This window comes from Theropithecus gelada, chromosome 11, assembly GCF_003255815.1.
Source record: "Theropithecus gelada isolate Dixy chromosome 11, Tgel_1.0, whole genome shotgun sequence".
NCBI classification, from domain to species: domain Eukaryota; kingdom Metazoa; phylum Chordata; class Mammalia; order Primates; family Cercopithecidae; genus Theropithecus; species Theropithecus gelada.
Genome location: NC_037679.1, coordinates 100,832,770 through 100,853,805, shown reverse-complemented (window position 1 = coordinate 100,853,805; position 21,036 = coordinate 100,832,770). Strand labels below are relative to the sequence as shown.

At 38.6% G+C, this 21,036-nt stretch overlaps 1 protein-coding gene across 3 annotated transcripts in view; it reads right to left on the bottom strand.

Moving 5' to 3' along the window:
• Positions 1-19,697, bottom strand: part of PARP11 (poly(ADP-ribose) polymerase family member 11) — a 66,074-nt gene extending 46,377 nt beyond the window's left edge. For 2 of the 3 annotated variants that reach the window (XM_025402189.1, XM_025402191.1), the window contains exon 1: positions 19,461-19,697. In XM_025402189.1, coding sequence (XP_025257974.1) covers positions 19,461-19,478 — 18 coding nt within the window. In that variant the 5' untranslated portion in view covers positions 19,479-19,697. Of the gene's footprint in view, positions 1-10,072; positions 10,195-19,460 lie in introns of all 3 variants that reach the window. The other variant, XM_025402190.1, reaches the window with a different exon arrangement.
• Positions 19,698-21,036: the final 1,339 nt, after the last annotated feature.

The following is a 21,036-nucleotide window of genomic DNA, read 5'->3' as shown; positions in this document are numbered from 1 at the left end:
GCCCATGGAGCCTTGCTCACTGCTAGGGCAGCAGTCCGAGATCAAACTGTGAGGCAGCAGCCTGGCTAGGGGAAGGGCATCTGCCATTGCTGAGGCTTGAGTAGGTAAACAAAGCGGCCAGAAAGCTTGAACTGGGTGGAGCCCAGCGCAGTTCAACAAGGCCTGCCTGCCTCTCTGGACTCCACCTCTGGAGGCAGGAAATAGCTGAACAAAAGGCAGCAGAAACTTCTGCAGACTTAAATGTCCCTGTCTGACAGCTCTGAAGAGAGCAGTGGTTCTCCCAGCATGGTATTTGAGCTCTGAGAACAGACAGACTGCCTCCTCAAGTGGGTCCCTGACCCCCGTGTAGCCTAACTGGGAGACACCTCCCAGTAGAGGCCGATTTACACCTCATACAGCCAGGTGCCCCTCTGAGACGAAGCTTCCAAGAGGAAGGATCAGGCAGCAATATTTGCTGTTCTGCAATATTTGCTGCTCTGCAGCCTGCGCTGGGATACCCAGGCAAACAGGGTCTGGACAACAGACTCCAACAAACTCCAACAGACCTGCAGCTGAGGGACCTGACTGTTAGAAGGAAAACTAACAAAGAGAAAGGAATAGCATCAACGTCAACAAAAAGGACATCCACACCAAAACCCCATCTGTAGGTCACCATCATCAAAGACCAAAGGTAGATAAAACCACAAAGATGCAGAGAAACCAGAGCAGAAAAGCTGAAAATTCTAAAAACCAGAGCTCCTCTTCTCCTCCAAAGGATCACAGCTCCTCACCAGCAATGGAAAAAAGCTGGACAGAGAATGACTTTGACGAGCTGACAGAAATAGGCTTCAGAAGGTCGGTAATAACAAACTTCTCCAAGCTAAAGGAGGATGTTTGAACCCATCGCAAGGAAGCTAAAAACCGTGAAAAAAGATTATACAAATGGCTAACTAGAATAAACAGTGTAGAGAAGACCTTAAATGACCTGATGGAGCTGAAAACCATGGCATGAGAACTACGTGACGCATGCACAAGCTTCAGTAGCCGATTTGATCAAGTGGAAGAAAGGGTATCAGTGACTGAAGATCAAATTAAGGAAATGAAGCAAGAAGAGAAGTTTGGAGGAAAAAGAAATGAACAAAGTCTCCAAAAAATGTGGGACTATGTGAAAAGACCAAATCTACGTTTGATTGGTGTACCTGAAAGTGACGGGGAGAATGGAACCAAGCTGGAAAATACTCTTCAGGATATTATCCAGGAGAACTTCCCCAACCTAGCAAGGCAGGCCAACATTCAAATTCAGGAAATGCAGAGAACACCACAAAGATATTCCTCGAGACAAGCAACCCCAAGATACATAATTACCAGATTCACCAAGGTTGAAATGAAGGAAAAAATGTTAAGGGCAGCCAGAGAGAAAGGTCGGGTTACCCACAAAGGGAAGCCCATCAGACTAACAGTGCATCTCTCAGCAGAAACTCTACAAGCCAGAAGAGAGTGGGGGCCAATATTCAACATTCTTAAAGAAAAGACTTTTCAACCCAGAATTTAATATCCAGCCAAATTAAGCTTCATAAGTGAAGGAGAAATAAAATCCCTTACAGACAAGCAAATGCTGAGAGATTTTGTCACCACCAGGCCTGCCTTACAAGAGCTCCTGAAGGAAGCACTAAACATGGAAAGGAACAACCGGTACTAGCCACTGTAAAAACATGTCAAACAGTAAAAACCATCGATGCTAGGAAGAAATTACATCAACTAACGGGCAAAATAACCAATTAACATCATAACGACAGGATCAGATTCACAGATAACAATATTAACCTTAAATATAAATGGGCTAAATACCCCAATTAAAAGACACAGACTGGCAAATTGGATAAAGAGTCAAGACCCATCAGTGTGCTGTATTCAGAAGACCCATCTCACATGCAGAGACACACAAAGGCTCAAAATAAAGGGATGGAGGAAGATCTACCAAGCAAATGGAAAGCAAAAAAAAAGCAGGGGTTGCAATCCTAGTCTCTGATAAAACAGACTTTAAATCAACAAAGATCAAAAGAGACAAAGAGGGCCATTACACAATGGTAAAGGGATCAATTCAACAAGAAGAGCTAACTATCCTAAATATATATGCACCTAATACAGGAGCACCCAGATTCATAAAAGTTCTTAGAGACCCTACAAAGAGACTTAGACTCCCACACAATAATAATGGGAGACTTAACACCCCACTGTCAATATTAGATAATCAATGAGACAGAAGGTTAACAAGGATATCCAGGACTTGAACTCAGCACTGCACCAAGCAGACCTAATAGACATCTACGGAACTCTCCACCCCAAATCAACAGGATATACATTCTCCTCAGCACCACATCACACTTATTCCACAATTGACCACATAGTTGGAAGTAAAGCACTCCTCAGCAAATGTAAAAGAACAGAAATCATAACAAACTGTCTCTCAGACCACAGTGCAATCAAACTAGAACACAGGATTAAGAAACTCACTCAAAACCGCTCAACTACATGGAAACTGAACAATCTGCTCCTGAATGACTACTGGGTAAATAACGAAATGAAGGCAGAAATAAAGATGTTCTTTGAAACCAATGAGAACAAAGACACAACGTACAAGAATCTCTGGGACACATTTAAAGCAGTGTGTAGAGGGAAATTTATAGCACTAAATGCCCACAAGAGAAAGCAGGAAAGATCTAAAATCGACAACCTAACATCACAATTAAAAGAACTAGAGAAGCAAGAGCAAACACATTCAAAACCTAGCAGAAGGCAAGAAATAACTAAGATCAGAGCAGAACTGAAGGAGATAGAGACACAAAAAAACCCTTCAAAAAAATAAATGAATCCAGGAGCTCGTTTTTTGAAAAGATCAAGAAAATAGACAGACCACTAGCAAGACTAATAAAGAAGAAAAGAGAGAAGAATCAAATAGATGTAATAAAAAATGATAAAGGAGATATCACCACCAATCCCACAGAAATACAAACTACCATCAGAGAATACTATAAACATCTCTATGCAAATAAACTAGAAAATCTAGAAGAAATGGATAAATTCCTGGACACATACACCCTCCCAAGACTAAACCAGAAAGAAGTTGAATCCCTGAATAGACCAATAACAGGCTCTGAAATTGAGGCAATAATTAATATTTTACCAACCAAAAAAAGTCCAGGACCAGCAGATTTACAGTCAAATTCTACCAGAGGTACAAAGAAGAGCTAGTACCATTCCTTGTGAAACTATTCCAATCAATAGAAAAAAAGAGAATCCTCCCTAACTTATTTTATGAGGCCAGCATCATCCTGATACCAAAGCCTCGCAGAGACACACACACACAAAAGAGAATTTTAGACCAATATCCCTGATGAATATCGATGCAAAAATCCTCAACAAAGTACTGGCAAACCGAATCCAGCAGCACATCAAAAAGGTTATCCACCAAGATCAAGTTGGTTTCATCCCTGGGATGCAAGGCTAGTTCAACATATGCAAATCAATAAACATAATTCATCACATAAACAGAACCAAACACAAAAACCACATGATTATCTCAACAGATGCAGAAAAGGCCTTTGACAAAATTCAACAGCCCTTCATGCTAAACACTCTCAATAAACTAGGTATTGATGGAATGTATCTCAAAATAATAAGAGCTATTTATCACAAGCCCACAGCCAATATCATACTGAATGGGCAAAAACTGGAAGCATTCCCTTTGAAAACTGGCACACGACAGGGATGCCCTCTCTCACCACTCCTGTTCAACATAGTGTTGGAAGTTCTGGCCAGGGCAATTAGGCAAGAGAAAAAAATAAAGAGTATTCAATTAGAAAAAGAGGAAGTCAAAGTGCCCCTGTTTGCAGATGACATGATTGTATATTTAGAAAACCCCATCGTCTCAGCCCAAAATCTTAAGCTGATAAGCAACTTCAGCAAAGTCTCAGGATACAAAATCAATGTGCAAAAATCACAAGTATTCCTATATACCAATAACAGAGAGCCAAATCATGAGTGAACTCCCATTAACAATTGCTACAAAGAGAATAAAATACCTAGGAATCCAACTTACAAGGGATGTGAAGGACCTCTTCAAGGAGAACTACAAACCACTGCTCAATGAAATAAAAGAGGACACAAACAAATGGAAGAACATTCCACGCTCATGGACAGGAAGAATCAATATCGTGAAAATGGCCATACTGCCCAAGGTAATTTATAGATTCAATGCCATCCCCATCAAGCTACCAATGACTTTCTTCACACAATTAGAAAAAACTACTTTAAAGTTCATACGGAACCAAAAAACAGCCCGCATTGCCAAGACAATCCTAAGCAAAAAGAACAAAACTGGAGGCATCCTGCTACCTGATTTCAAACTATACTACAAGGCTACACTAACCAAACAGCATGATACTGGTACCAAAACAGAAATATAGACCAATGGAACAGAATAGAGGTCTCAGAAATAACACTACACATCTATAACCATCTTATCTTTGACAAACCTGACAAAAACAGGAAATGGGGAAAGGATTCCCTATTTAATAAATGGTGCTGGGAAAACTGGCTAGCCATATGTAGAAAGCCGAAACTGGATCCCTTCCTTACACCTTATACAAAAACTAATTCAAGATGGATTAAAGACTTAAATGTTAGACCTAAAACCATAAAAACTCTAGGAGAAAACCTAGGCAATACCATTCAGGACATAGGCATGAGCAAGGACTTCATGACTAAAACACCAAAAGCAATGGCAACAAAAGCCAAAATTGACAAATGGGATCTAACTAAAGAGCTTCTGCACAGCAAAAGAAACTACCATCATAGTGAGGCAACCTACAGAATGGGAGAAAAATTTTGCCATCTACCCATCTGACAAAGGGCTAATATCCAGAATCTACAAAGAACTTAAACAAATTTACAAGAAAAAAATCAAACAACTCCATCAAAAAGTAAGCAAAGGACATGAACAGACACTTTTCAAAAGGAGACATTTATGCAGCCAACAGACACATGAAAAAATGCTCATCATCACTGGTCATCAGAGAAATGCAAATCAAAACCACAATGAGATACCATCTCACATCAGTTAGAATGGCGATTATTAAAAAGTCAGGCAACAGGCGCTGGAGAGGATGTGGAGAAATAGGAACGCTTTTACAGTGTTGCTGGGAGTGTAAACTAGTTCAACCATTGTGGAAGACAGTGTGGCAATTCCTCAAGGATCTAGAACTACAAATACCATTTGACCCAGCGATCCCATTACTGGGTATATACCCAAAGGAGTATAAATCATTCTACTATAAAGACACATGCACACATATGTTTATTGTGGCACTATTCACAATAGCAAAGACTTTGAACCAACTCAAATGTCCATCAATGATAGACTGGATTAAGAAAATGTGGCACATATACACCATGGAATACTATGCAGCCATAAAAAAGGATGAGTTCATGTCCTTTTGCAACGACATGGATGAAGCTGGAAACCATCATTCTGAGCAAACTATCACAAGGACAGAAAACCAAACACCGCATGTTCTCACTCATAGGTGGGAACTGAACAATGAGAACACTTGGACACAGGGTAGGGAACATCACACGCCAGGGCCTGCTGTGGGTGGCGGGATGGGGTAGGCATAGCATTAGGAGAAATACCTAATGTAAATGATGAGTTAATGGGTACAGCAAACCAACATGGCACATGCATACATATGTAACAAACCTGCACATTGTGCACATGTACAGTGGAACTTAAAGTAAGAAAAAAAGATACAGCATTAAATTTTTAAAGACATGTAGGGATAAAACATGGTGGTCATGAAGCAACAGAGAAATTCTTTGATGAGTTTGCCAAGGTCATTGCTAATAAACATCTGACACTAGAACAAGTCTATAATGCTGATGAAACATCACTGTTTTGACATTATTGTCCCAGAAAGACACCAATTACAGCTGCTGAGACGGCCCTTACAGGAATTAAAGATGCCAAGGACAGAATAACTGCTGGGTTATGCTAATACACACGTAAGTGTAAACTTGCTTTGACAGGCAAAACCTCATGTTCTCACTGTATTCAAGGAGCGAATTTCTTACCAGTCTACTATTATGTTAAAAAAAAAAAAAAAAAAAGGGGAAAAGAAAAGGCATGCATCACCAGAAACCTCTTTTCTGACTAGTTTCACAAACATTTTGTACTAGCGGCTCATGCTTACTGCAGTGAAGCTGGATGGGGTAAGAACTGTAAGATTTTGTTATTCCTTGACAACTGGTCTCTTCATCCTCCAACTGAAATTCCCACTAAAAAAAAAGTTTATGCCATGTGCTTTCCCTGAAATGTGACTTCATTAATTAAGCCATGTGACCAGGATATCCTTAGATCAATAAAGAGTAAATATAAAAATATATTCTTGAATAGCATGCTAGCAATAGTGAACAGAAATATGGGTGTGGAAAGTTTTCAAAAGCAGTTTAGTGTGGAGGATGCCATATATGCAGTTGCCAACACTCAGAACACAATGACTAAAGACAGAGTCGTTCTGGCCTGTGACTATGTTCAGTGTTGATGATGAGCAATTGGTGATTTCAAAGGATTCTGTATATCATCCAAGGGGGGAAAAAAAAAAAAAGATGTATAACCTCCTTACATATGCAAAAAATGTACCTCCAGAGTCTATCGGTAAGCTGGAAGAAGCGAATAGCGAAGATGTTTCTAATATCGATAACGAGGCTCCAGTTGTTCACTCAGTGTCAATGGTGAAATAGTTAAAATGGTTCTGAATCAAGGTGATTTGATAACAAGTGATGAAGATAACATTAACAATGCAGAGAATGTGGCTGTAGATAACATGATAAAACATGTGATGAGATTACTAAAGGTCTGGAGCAGTGTGCATTCACACCAAACAAGAATTCATGTCAATTTATAACATCAAAGAAGGATTTCTAAGACAAAAACCATTGTTAATGAGGTAGATGACTCTAAAATTTTAAAAATTTTTAAATTTTTAAAAGCCATTCAGCAAAATGCTTCCTCATCTCTATAGGACCCACTACTTGGTCCCTCAATCACTTCTGATGTTTTACCTAAAGTCAAAAAATACAGTGTATAAGAACATTTTAATCAAGACACAGCATCATAGGTGGAGACAAAGCTTGCCACTGTTTGCAGCTGCTGTTGTTTAACATCTGATAAACATATTCTGGTTATGCTATTGCACTGCTTAGTTATCCTGAACACATTATTTTTTTACTGTATTAAATGCATGTCATACTTTTTACTGTTAAGAATTTATGTATGAATATTCAGACTGGGTGTGGTGGCTCACGCCTGTAATCCCAGCACCCTGGGAGGCCCAGGTGTGTGGATCACTTGAGGTCAGGAGTTCAAGACAAGCCTGGCCAACATGGTGAAACTCTATTAAAAAAAAAAAAAAAATTAGCCTGGTGTGGTGGTGTGCACCTGTAAGCCCAGTTACTTGGGAGACTGAGGCACGACAATCATTTGAACCCAGGAGCTGGGGGTCACAGTGAGCCAAGACCATGTCACTGCATTCCTGCCTGGGCGACAGAATGAGACTCTGTCTCAAAAACAAAAAAAAAAAAAGAACTTATGTATGAATAATGTAAGAAAATGAATGCTTATTGGTAGCATGTAAATTCAGAGTCAGAAATGATAATGCCAAATCACCACAGATTTGTCCACATGGGTGGTAGAGATATGACATCTTTGCATTCTAATGGATCAGTGTATACTTTGTTTCACGCACAAAAGTATGAAAAATGTTATATAAAATTACCTTTGAACTATGTGTATAAGGCGTATATGAAACATAAATAAATTCATGTTTAGAATTGGGTACTATCTCCAAGATACATTATTATATAGAGGTGAATATTCCAACATTTAAAAAAATTAAATAGAAAACAAAAAGTAAAATGGCAGATGTAGGCCGGGTGCGGTGGCTCACACCTGTAATCCCAGCACTTTGGGAGGCAGAGGTGGGCGGATCATGAGGTCAGGAAATTGAGACCACCTGGCTAACACGCTGAAACCCCGTCTCTACCAAAAATACAAAAAAATTAGGCGGGTGTGGTGGAGGGCGCCTGTAGCCCCAGCTACTCCAAAGGCTGAAGCAGGAGAATGGCGTGAACCTGGGGGGCGGAGCTTGCAGTGAGCCCAGATCGTGACACTGAACTCCAGCCTGGGCGACCAAGCGAGACTCAGTGCCTAACCAATGCTACCTAACACTACACCAAAGAAAACAAGCAGATGGAAAATACATGAAAAGATGTTCAACATCATTAGTTATTAGAGAAATACAAATTTTAAAATTTGAAAACAATTTTGCTCAGTCAGGCGTAGTGGCTCATCTCTATAATCACAGCACTTTGGGAGACTGCAGCCAGAAGACTGAGACCAGGAGTTTTAGACTAGATCACCTGAAGTCAGTAGTTTGAGACTAGCCTGGGGAACATAGCAAAACCTCATCTCTACAAAAAATTTAAAAATTAGCCAGGCATGGTAGCACGCACCTATAGTCCCAGCTACTTGGGAGACAAGAAAGAGGACTGCTTGAGCCCAGGAGTTCAATGTTACAATGAGCTATGATCACACCACTGCACTACAGCCTAGGCAACCAAGCATGACTCTGTCTCAAAAAATTAAAAATATATATATATATTTTTTTCTATTTTTTTCACCTGGAAATTTGTACTTTTAGATTCTGCATTTAGGTCTATGATCCATTTTTAGTAAATTTTTATATACTATATATTAGTATATTTTATATACTATATAAATTATAGACTATATATTTTATATACTATATAATATACTATATAATTTTTATAGTATAGCAAAGTATGAAGTGAAGTTCATTTTTCTGCATATGGGTATCCAATTGTTTCAGTATCATTAGTTAAAACTGTCCTTTTCCCACTGAATCTTACCTTTATTTAAAAACTCATGTGTTTGTGGCCCTATTTTTTATTCTATTCCATTCCATTAATTAACTTCCCTAACTTGATGCCAATACTACACCGTTTTGATTATTGTTGTTTCACACTGAATCATTAAATCAGATAGCATTAGCTCTCCAAATTTGTTCTTTTTCAGAATTGCTTTGGCTATTATAGGTCCTTTGATTTTATTTTTACTGGGATTGCATAGAATTATCAATCTGTCTGGAGAAAACTGGCATCTTAACAATATTGAGTATTCTAACCCATGAATAAATTATATCTCTCAACTTATTTAGGTCTTAATTTTTTCAAGAATATTTTGTAAGTTTCAATGTACAGATATTGCAAATCTTTTATGCTACTTTCAGGCTTACTTATTTCACATTTTTGACAGTAATGTAAGTGGAACTGCATTTCAAAAGTCAATTTCTGATTATACATTGCTAGCATATAGAGAGATACACTGATTTTTGTATATGAATTCCGTATCTAGCAACCTTATGAAACTCATTTATTAGTTCTAAGAGCTTTTTAAAGATTCCATCAGATTTTTACACAGGCATCATATTATCTGAATAAAGACAGCTTTCTTTCTTTCTTCTAAGATTTAGATGCCTTTTTTCCTTTCCTTTTTCCTTAGAACTTCTAGTAGAATACTGAATAAAGAATGGATATCATTGCCTTGTTCTTGATCTTAGGGAGAAAGTAGTCTTTCACCATCAAGTTGTTAGATAAAGGTATTCTGAAGATGCCCTTTATGTCAGGGGTCCCTAAGACAACCCTCAGGGTTGATGATTTGCTAGGACTCACAGACTCAAAAGTTGCTCTACTCATGGTTACACCTTACTACAGTGAAAGAACATAGAGTAAAATCAGCAAAGGGGAAAAGCACATGGGGTGAAGTCTAGAAGAAACTACATACAAGCTTCCAAGTGTCCCTTCCCAGTGTAGTCACATGGAACACACTTCATTCTCCCAACTATGTACGACAATATGTGCAAAGTGTTACCAACCAAGGAGGTTCACTTGAGCCAAAGTGTACAGGGTTTTTACTGGGTATCAGTCATGTAAACATAACAGCACCTGTGTGACTGACCTTTTACTGAAGTTCCAGATTCCCAGAGGGAAAGCAGGTCTTCACCATAAACCGCATTGCTAGTATAAATAATCTGGACAAACTGGTATAGCACAGCTCAAGGACTCAGGCATGCAAATACACTATTAAGACAAAAAATTTCAAGAGCTTAGTTCCCTGGAGGTGAGCAAAGGACAGTCATGGAAACAAGCTTAAGAATGGGCAAGGTTTGAACAACCCCAGCCTGCTGAGTTAACCCCCTTCCAGACACCTTTCATTAAGCTGAGCAAGTTCCTTTCTATTCCTAGGTTGCCAAGAATTTTAATCAGGAGTCGATATTCGATTTTGTCAAAGGCTTTTTCTGCAGGTACTGGAATCACCATATAGTTTTTCATTTTAGTTTGTTTACCTGGTGAATTACATTGATTGCTGTTCAAACATTAAACCAACCTTGCATTCCTGGAATAAACACCAGTTGGTCATGATGTATTAATCCTTTTATATATGTTAGATTTGAGTTGCTGAAATTCTGTTTAAAATTGTGCACATATGTTCATGCAGGATACTGGTCTGTAGTTTTCTATGATGGGTTTTGAAATAAAGGTATGACAGCCTCATGAAATGAACTGTTAAGTATTACCTCCTCTTCAATTTTCTAAAATTGTGTTAATTAGTATGATTTCTTCCTTAAATATTTGGTAGAATTCACCACTGAAACCATCTGGACCTAGAATTTTCTTTAAGAATGATTTTTTCCTGCAAATTCAAATTCTTTAACAGATGTTAGACTATTTGTGTTATCTGTTTCTTCAGTGAGCTTTAGTAGTTTATGTCTCTCTAGGAATATGTCCATTTGATCTAAGTTGCCATACTGCTTGATATAAAGTTGTTCATAACATTCCTTTATTATCCTTTTAATGTCTTTAGAATATGTAGTGATGTCACCTCTCTCATTCTTAATATTGGTAACTTGTGTCTTTTTCTCCTGATCTGTTGGGCTAGAAACTTATTAATAGTATTGATGTTCTCAAAGAACTAGCTTTCGGTTTCACTGATTTTCACTGTTATTTTCTGTTGTAGTGATTTCCACTCTAACCTTTATTTCCTTGCTCCTGTTTAACTTCTTTTTCTAGTTTCTTAGAAAGCTGTGATTATTGATTTGTAACATTTCTTCTTTTCCAATACAGCCATTAATTTAGCTACAAATTTCCCTCTAAGTACTGCTTTGGCACCATCTACAAATTTGATATGTTATGTTTTCATACTTTCTATTTTCTCTTTTCATTTCTTTAACCCATGGGTTACCTTAAAGTGTTATTTATTTACCAAATGCTTGGGAATTTTACAGATCTTTCTGTTACTGGTTTCTAACTTAACTCCATTTAGGTCAGAAAATACATCTTGCATGACTTCAATTCTTTCAAATGTACTGAGACATGTTTTATGGGCCAGAATATGGTGTATCTTTTTACACATTCTCTATGTAGTTGGAAAAAAAGAAAACCCATGTATTTCAGCTGTTGATGGGTGAACTGTTCTATAAATGCCAAGCAGATCAAGTTAGTTGATAGTGGTGTTAAAGTTTTTTGTACTGTTGCTCATTTTCAATATACTTATTCCATCAATTATTTGGAGAAAACTACTGAAATCTCCAGTATAATTGGGTATCTATTTCTTATTGCTATTCTATTGATTTTGTTTCATGCATTTTAAAGCTCTAATATGAGATGTCTAAAATATCCAGGATTGTTTCTGGTTAACTGATCTCTTTTATCATTCTTTATCCTTGATAACATCATTATCTCTGAAATCTACCTTAACAATAATAAACCATTCACACTTTCTCTTCATTAGTGTTAGCACTGTGTATCTTTCTTTATTCAGTTTTATTCTATTCACGTCTTTATATTCAAAGTGTATTTCTTACAGACAACTTATACTTGGGTCTTGGTTTTTTTTTAATCCAGTCTGAAAATCTATGTCTTTTAATTGGAGTGTTTGGTCTATTTATATGTAGTATGATTATTGATATGGTTAGCTTTAAGTTTACCATCTTGTTATTTGCTCTTTTTTTTTTGGGGGGGGGGGTCCCACCTGTTCTTTGTTCTGTTTTTCTTCTTTTTCTATCTTCTTTCAGATTGAGTGCTTTTAGGATTTCATCTTGTCTCCTTTGGTGGCTTATTAACTGTAATTATTTGTCTACATAATATGTTTATTTCTTCACTTTCTACGCTATCACTCACTCCAATTTAACTTTTCTAGCTGATCCAACCTTTCCCACCCATCATCACTTAAAAACAAACAAAAGATACTTCCTAGGATGTCTAATGAACTTCACATTACTAAATCCTATGCTCTTTTCAGTCCTCATCTTACTTATCTCACGGTAACATTTCACAGTTTGTCCTCTGTCCTGAATCACTCTTCTCTTGGTTTCTATGACATGACACTCTTCAGATCATCTTATTTTTTTGACCATAAATTCTCAGTCTCCTTTCACTTTGACTTCTCCTCAGCTTGTAACTTTTAGAGTTCCTCATGGCTCAGTCCTAGCCCTTCTTGTTTTCTCTCAGAATCTTGAAAGGATGGTCCTCAGGGATTATGAGATCATTCAAAGGCATTTTCAGGGGCAAAGTAATGAAATAAATTTGTCGACATACATTTTGAAAAGTTGAAATGTAAGATTAATGATGATCTGCATGAAAAATCACTTTATTTTCTTTAAAGTTATCATTCACTATAATATTCCATTGTATTCACTCTCTGTTGATACATTTCACATCAGCCATAGTTAGCATTTACTTAAATATAGTAGTATAAAACTCAAGGAAACTTTCAGATTATTTTCATGCAAAGCACAAAGTCCATTTGCTTTGTTGATAAGGATAAAGAAGAAACCAAGAGAAAAGACGCATTCCTCGGCGAAAACAGGTGAAGATTCTTGATACTGCTGAGAAGCTAGTCAATTCAAATTTAATGCCTGAGAAGAAACAAGCTATTGACCAAAATTTTTTATTAAATGATTCTATTCGATGTCTTCTATTGTCATGCAACAAAATATAGAAAAGCAATTACTATCACGTGAGTGTTTCAGCATATATTTTGTTTTACAATTGGACAAACTACCTGTGGAGCAAATATAAATCAGTGCTTGACACATATATAGTATATAAGGTAAAAATACTCAACAACTTTTTGTTCCACATATCAGTGAAAACTTATAGTACAGGGAAGACAGTTCTTATTTAGACAATGATACTTTTGTGAGCTATGACATAAGTTGAAAAAGGTGTAAGACATTCAAAATTGACAGAGCAAGAAGTATACAAACAGCAAAAACATACACTGTTATATTACTAAAAGATTCTTTATATGAAATAGGAGTCAACAATATGCCTCCTGATTATAATTGAGTGTTGAAGGAAATAATGGAAATTAAACATCATCAAATATTGACTATTCAGAGTACATGCTCTCAGATGTTGCAGAAGGAAATGGCAGCGTTTGCAAGATTATTCTTCCCACGCAAGTTTGCTGGCTGTCAAGGAAAAAGGTGCTGACAAGTTTCTGAAAGGAGGGATGAGATTTAAAAAAACAAAAAAAATTCTTCATAATGTTGACAATACCAAAAAGTAATTCTGCTTTCTAGAGGCCTGCTTAAGTGGAGTATAGCAGAGATATATCTAGAATTTTAAATAGTGTGAACCTACTACTTCAGGGCCAAAATACCCTGATTTTTAATGCTGAGAATAAGATATATTTTTCAAAGTCAGCAAGCTATGTTGCAAATGGCTCAATTGCTAGGATGTGATTCCTTCCCAAAACCTGATGGTTTTCTTCACTCATCAGAGAGTGAGACTGATTACACTATTGTGTGTATAAAGAACATGACTAAATGTTAAAACAAAACATGGGAAAATACTTTCCAGATACTGAAGAAGTCAGAAAATGACTTAAGAATCCATTTGTTACTATTTTCCAAACATTCAGGCTGGATGAAACATTCACCCTAATATTATAGGCTTGTCAATCGAGCAACTGAAAGAGCACAGGATATAGTCTTCAGGGAGAAATCTTCCAATAACTTCTCAGTCTGTGTTTGACCTTGATATTCCAAAACATCTGACAGGGCCAGCAAACACAAGTTGCAATTTCTGATAATCTATAATTGTGGCATAACATTTCCTAATTTAGTAGACATATGGAGTAATCAAAGTGTGGTCTAATCTTCATCTCAAACTATCATCAAATTAGATACAAGTACTTTGTAAGAAGCTGCAAAAAAAAAAATCATCCTTCTCAATGATAATAAAAACATTAATTTCTAAAATACTGTTTTATTGGGGGCTGGGCACAGTGGTTCACGCCTGTAATCTCACGACTTTGGGAGGCCTAGGCGGGTGGATCACTTGAGGTCAGGAGTTTAAGACCAGCCTGGCCAAAACAGTGAAACCCTGTCTCAACTAAAAATACAAAAATTAGCCAGGTGTGGTGGTGCACACCTGTAGTTCTAGCTACTCAGGAGGCTGAGGCAGGAGAATCACTTGAAACCAGGAGGCAGAGGTTGCAGTTAGCTGAGATCATGCCACTGCACTCCAGCCTGGGTGACAGACTATAGACACTGAGGCTCAAATTTCAATTTCCAGCTCAGCCTTCTCTGAGCTCCAGACTTACCTACCTAACAACTACCTTCCAAACTTTACTACTTGATGCCTCATAAGCACATTAAACATAGTGAGTTAAAAAACAAACTCCTGTTATCTTCCATATGGCTTTCCCTTTTCCAAGCTCAGTGAAAACATCTTGTTCCCGGCTGCCTGTGCCAGAAAGCTAAGTCATCATCTAAGATGCAGCTTGAATTGATCTTCTCTCTCCCCCCTCACTTAGTAATCACCTTCACAGGTGACTTCATAGTCACACCACATGGTCCAAGTCACCTTCATCTCTACCCTGGATTATACTGTAACCTATTAGTCTTCCTACAGCCTCTTATCCCCCTCAGCATTAGTTTTCTTTTGCTGCTAGAACAAATTACCACAAACGCAGTTGCTTAAAAACAACACTAATTTATTTTCTTACATTTCTGTAGAAATCTTGCATGCGTCTCAATGGGCTAAAATCAAGTTGAGTTTGATTCCCTTCTGAAGGTTGTAGGAGAGAATCTATTTCCGTGGTTTTTCAAGCTTCTAGAAGCTACCCACATACCTTGGCTTGTGACCTCCTTCCTTCATCTCCAAAGCCAGCCATGTTGTATCTCTTTGACCATTATTCCATAGTCACTCCATGTCTTTTGTCCCCATGTTCTACTTTTAAGGACCCTTGTGATTACCTTGGGCCCCCCCGCCCCCGGATAATCCAAGATAATCTTTTTATTTTAAGGTCAGCCAATTAGCTAATCACCTCCCCTTTGACATGTAACGACATATTCACAGATTCTGGGTATTAAGATGTGGTTATCTTTGGGAGGCCATTATTATGTCTACCATATTTTCTAATACATAAACTCATTTTCTACACAGCAGCCAGAGTAATGTTTTTAAAAACATAAATATGTTCATGACACTTCCTTCAATGTGTCACCACTCCTCTAAGGATAAAGTTTAAAATATTAATCATGTGCCATAAATCCATGCATGGCCTGGTTCCCACCTCCTGGGCTTGTCTTCTGGCACACTGTGTCCCAGTCACATAGGCTTCTCTCTTTTTCTCAAGCACGAAGCTCCTTTCTGCCTCAGGATCTTTGCTCACACTATCTCTGCTGTCTAAACAGCTCTCCCCACCTTCCAGCCAACCTTTACCTAGCTAATGCTTGCTCAATCCTTCAGATCTCTATAAAAGTTACTTTCACAGGGTGGCCTTTCCTGATTGCCCACTCTAGTACCAGCTCCCCCTACACTGTCACAGTACTCTTTTTCTTTCATATCTTTTTATCACATTAAATGTTATCTGCGTAATTATTTGTTTAATGTCTGCCTGCCTGCACCAGACTGCAAACCCATAAAGGCTGGGACCTAGTCTGTTCTGTTCACCACTGTAATCCCTGGGACTTCGCACCAACTAGCTTACAATACGTGCTCAATAAATAAGTGAGTGCCATTATATGTTATTATATGACCAGCAGGCAGGTAAAGTATATGGAGTATGGATATGCTGGACAAAGGGATGATTCATGGCCCCAGGCAGGATGGAGTACAATGGCGTGAGATTTTATCACACTACACAGTACAGTATGCAACTTAAAAGTTATTCATTGTTCATTTCCGGAATTTTCCATTTCATATTTTCAGACTGCGGCTGACTTCTGGTAACTGAAATTGTGGTAAGTGAAACCAGGAAAGCGAAACTAAAATAAACTAACAAATTACTAGAGAAACCCACATGTAGAATGTTGATTTTTAAAACCAAATTGTGCTTACCAATAGCACTCATATGCTCATAGGAAGAAAAACTATTAGTAGTAACAAAATACAGTAGCAATAAGACAAATATGTCTTATTTGGGTGACAAAAGAAGAATGTGGGAGGATCTGTGGAGGGTTCCCCACTTTTAACAAAAGTCGGCCTGCTCTGCTGAAATTAAGCAAAATCACACGGGTGATTTCAAAGAAAACCCATTTCTTACAAAGAAATGAGATAATGATATAACAAACCAAGTATATAAGACATTCATTAATGCCTTTATAATTCTCACAAACACACAAATAATCCAATAGCAAATTCTGATGTATGTGTGACGGAGGAGGGAAAATTCATAGTAGGAGCAAAGAATTATCTCTAGTCCATGCTCATGCAACCACCATCATGATTTCAACAAATATTTATTGAGTGCCTACTATGTGTCAGGCTCTGTTCTCTAGTTGAAGATACTATAGGAAAAATAACAGAGAAAAATCCCTGTCCATATGGAGCTTACAATATAGTGAAAGATTTAAAACCCTGAGTAAGACATATACTTGGGTGGCTAAAGGGTTTGTTATGGAAAAATTAAGGACTGATAACAAAAATGGAGCATATAGTTACATAAAGATATACACAGATATAAATACAAAATGAAGGCTGCTGATGACAGATAGTGAAACTGAATATATAAGCAGAGAGTGCATTCTCATTATTCTAAATTATTTTTGCTAAAATCAAATACAAGTAATTACTTTCCTCTAATGTGGCTTGATGAGAGTATTATATGTATGAATCAAAAATACTAAGATGATGACTATTGTTATATGATGCACAAGAAGGAATCATAATGTGCAACCAACAAATCCAGACTAACAGACTAGTTTCTACTAGATAAAAACTTAACTTGAAAACTTAGGGAAATGTACTGATAAACTTTCTAACTTATCTGGAAATATGTTACAGAAATGAGAGGGGAAGAATACTGATTATAGGAAATTATTGCAAATATGGAAATTGGGGTCATTAAAGTAAATTTACGCAGTTATCTCAGCATAGGGGTAGTTTCGTATGTTTCATATACAATTATGCATTGCATAAAAGCTTTCAGTCAACCATGGATTGCATATACAACAGAAAGATTATAATACTTTATTTTACTGTACCTTTTTCTATGTTTAGATACATAAATACTTTCCATTGTGTTACAAATGCCTACAGTACTCAGTACAATAATATGCTGTACAGATTTCTAGGTTAAGAGCAATAGACTATTCCATATAGCCTTAGGTGTGTAGTAGGCTTATAAAAGTTCACTCTATGATGTTCGCACAATGAAAAAATTATCCAACAACCAATTTCTCAGAACGTATACCCATTGTTAAGAGGCGCACGACTGTATTTAGTCCAACAACCTGCTGAAATATGATTCTGTCATTTTTCCAGTCAACTCCTAAGTTGTAAATACCGTACATCTGCCATCTTACCAGGCAGTTTCAACCATAACAACAGAAGAATACTCTTGGCAAATAGATCCCACTCTCTGAGGGTTGTGTTGGGGCTCAGAAAATGCTACCCAGAAGTATGACACTTTGGCATGCTGAGTACTTCGAACTAAAAGAGATTGGAAGGCCTCAGCAGCAGCCTCGGAAGCAAAGTCTCCCTCTGATCTTCTCTTACCCTTCTGTCTCCTGCCCATCTTTCGCCCCTGAAGTGAGTCACAGAAACCAGAATTCTTCTTCCCTAAGGTGAGTGACAGAAACTAGAATCCCTCTCCTACAAAGCAAGCCATAAAAACTGGAACTATTACTGTAATCTTTCCCTGCCCTTCTCTGTAGGAACTGGCCAAAAAGAAATTCTCTAACCTACCTTGCTTGATAGTAGGTCGCTAAGACCCTCATTCCAGAAGGGTCCTTCCTCCTCTGTAGGAGGAAGAAATGATACACAGAGAGGTCAAGAAGAATCTGAACAAACAGGCCTTGCTGGGTTTCCTCCCTCAGTTTATTAACATGAGAGTATATCCTTTGTCCGATCACATTTTTATACAGTTGTCTATGCCTCATGGGTCCTACGCATAAAAATAGAGATCTCCCTGGTCTCTGAAGTGCCGGGTGGCGTAAAACTTTGATTAGATCTGCTATGCTTTACCTTGTTAACCTATCTTCTGTTTCAAGGAGCAGTGGCTGTGATCCTTACAATGGGTGGTGAGGAAAGGTATTACACTTTTCCGCCCCTACGTTGCACTTTAAATAAATAAATGTATAAAAGCAAAGTAGACAAAAATACATGAAGTCATAATGAAAATACCAGAGTCAACCAAGGAAGAAGGCAGACTTGCAGTTGAAATGTCCCAGATCATCACTTTGTCCACTGAACGAAAACATCTAAGAACATAACAGTCCACACTCCAAGTTTTAAACGGCTGTCCACCAAGAAGGGAAAAGGAGAACTGACGGCTCCTCTTAGGCCCATTCAAGACAAGGGGGTCGAATTCCCTTGCTTTAGACGGATGGGACTGGCAGGTAAACCTGAGGCAAATGACTGACTACAGGTTCCAAGGCCAGTTACTCCAATTAGAAAGCAAAACACAAAGTTTCAAAAAACAGTGAAGGGAGTCGGGAGGCTGAGGCACGAGAATCGCTTGAACCCGGGAGACGGAGGCTGCGGTGAGCCGAGATCGCGCCACTGCACTCCAGCCTAGGCGACAGTGCGAGACTCCGTCTCAAAAACAACAACAACAACAAAAAACGGTGAAGGCATGAGGCTGAAACATCACAGGAAGTAAAATAAATAACTGTGACAAGAAAACAATAACGCATTGGAGAATCCACCGAGGCACTTCCACTGCTGAAAAAGGTACAGGTTGCAGAAGCCAAAAGGCCCTGGCACTCCGGTCCCGGAACTCAACACCCCGACTGAAGCCAGCGCGGGGAAGCAGTTCCGGTGGCCCCCTTCCTGCCCCTCTCTCATCAACCCCGCCCACTGGGCCCGCCCCGTCCCGCCCGGCTACTCACCGGATTCGCTTCCCACATAACGGTGACAAAATCGAGCGGAGAGAGGCTGTGGGAAGGGGCTAGCCGCGGGGCCTGGGTGTTGGATTTTTTTTTTTTCCGCGGGTCCCCGGGAGCGAAGGGACGGAGAGGCAACCTTTACGAAGGCCTTCCTTCTCCCCCTCCCTGTCACAAGCCAGCGTTTACAGACCACCCAACCTCCCGACTTCCGCCCGACGCTGGCCAATCAGAGCTGTCCCCGCCCCACTCCCACAAGCTCGCCCCGCCCCTGCACGCTTATCCGTACGCGCGCGGGCGGTCGTCCTGGGCGGGGCTTGCGAGTATCTATCTTATGAAGGAGTTTAAAGGGTTTCTGGTCCAACTACAGCACCCAGTGATCTTAAAGCCACGGCTGGCTGCATTTCTTTCCTATGAAACAGATTTTTATTGATCACCGTGTAACGGCCAAGAGTCACACAGGCCTGGCAATGGCATTTGGGGGAAACTTCATGATCTTTCAGTATCTTCATCCTCAAAATAGAGATGGTAGTAATACCTCCCTAAGAGTGAGATTATTGAAAGCATTTAGCACAGTATTTGGTACACAGAGTTCAATAAGTGAAGGTTATTTGCTCACAAGGGAACCTTTACACACGGTCCCTGCCCTCACGAATTTTATAATCTAGAAGAGAAAGCAAAAAGTAAGTAATTTAGAAAAGTTAAAAAGTACAATATGATTTATAGGTAATATGGTGAATAGAGAGTTCTATGCGAGCATATTTACCTAGGGTAGAGTGTCAAGAAGTTTAAAACCATGAGGATGTATTCCTACTGATGTAAAAAGAGCTAACAGAGTGAAATAATCTTCCATGCAATAAAGGATCTACCCCATAGAAAATGAAAACAAAACAGCTCATTATAGATCCTTCTGGACTTTTCTATGCCTCTACACATTGAAAAAATAAATATGATCAAAGAATACCTATAGATTTAGAACCTGATTTTTTTTCACTTTAAAGATTATGTGGATATCCTTCCATTCCATTAAGTTTAAATCTATTTCATCTTTTATTTATTTATTTATTTAGGCAGAACCTCCCTCTGTTGCCCAGACTGGAGTGCAGTGGCGCCATCTAGGCTCACTGCAACCTCCGCCTCCCGAGTTCAAGCGATTCCTATGCCTCAGGCTCCTGAGTAGCTGGGATTACAGGCATGCGCCACCACGTCCAGCTAATTTTTGTTATTTTTAGTAAAGACGGCTTTTTGCCATGTTGGCCAGGCCGGTCTCGAACTCCTGACCCCAGGTGATCTACCTGCCTGGGCCTCCCAAAGTGCTGGGATTACAAGTGTGAGCCATCTTGCACCTGGCCATATTTTAAAGTAGACTTATGGCATTCCATAATTTCTGTGTATACTACATACACACAAATACACACACACATTTGAAATAATCTACTGAGTAGACATTTGTGTGGTTTTCTATTTTTCGCCATTCCAAAAAAAGTGCTTCAACAGGCATTTCTTCACATTTGTCCATTTACTTCCTTGGAATTAACTCTTGGAAATAAGATTGTTTAATAAGAGATTATTTTTGCCAAAT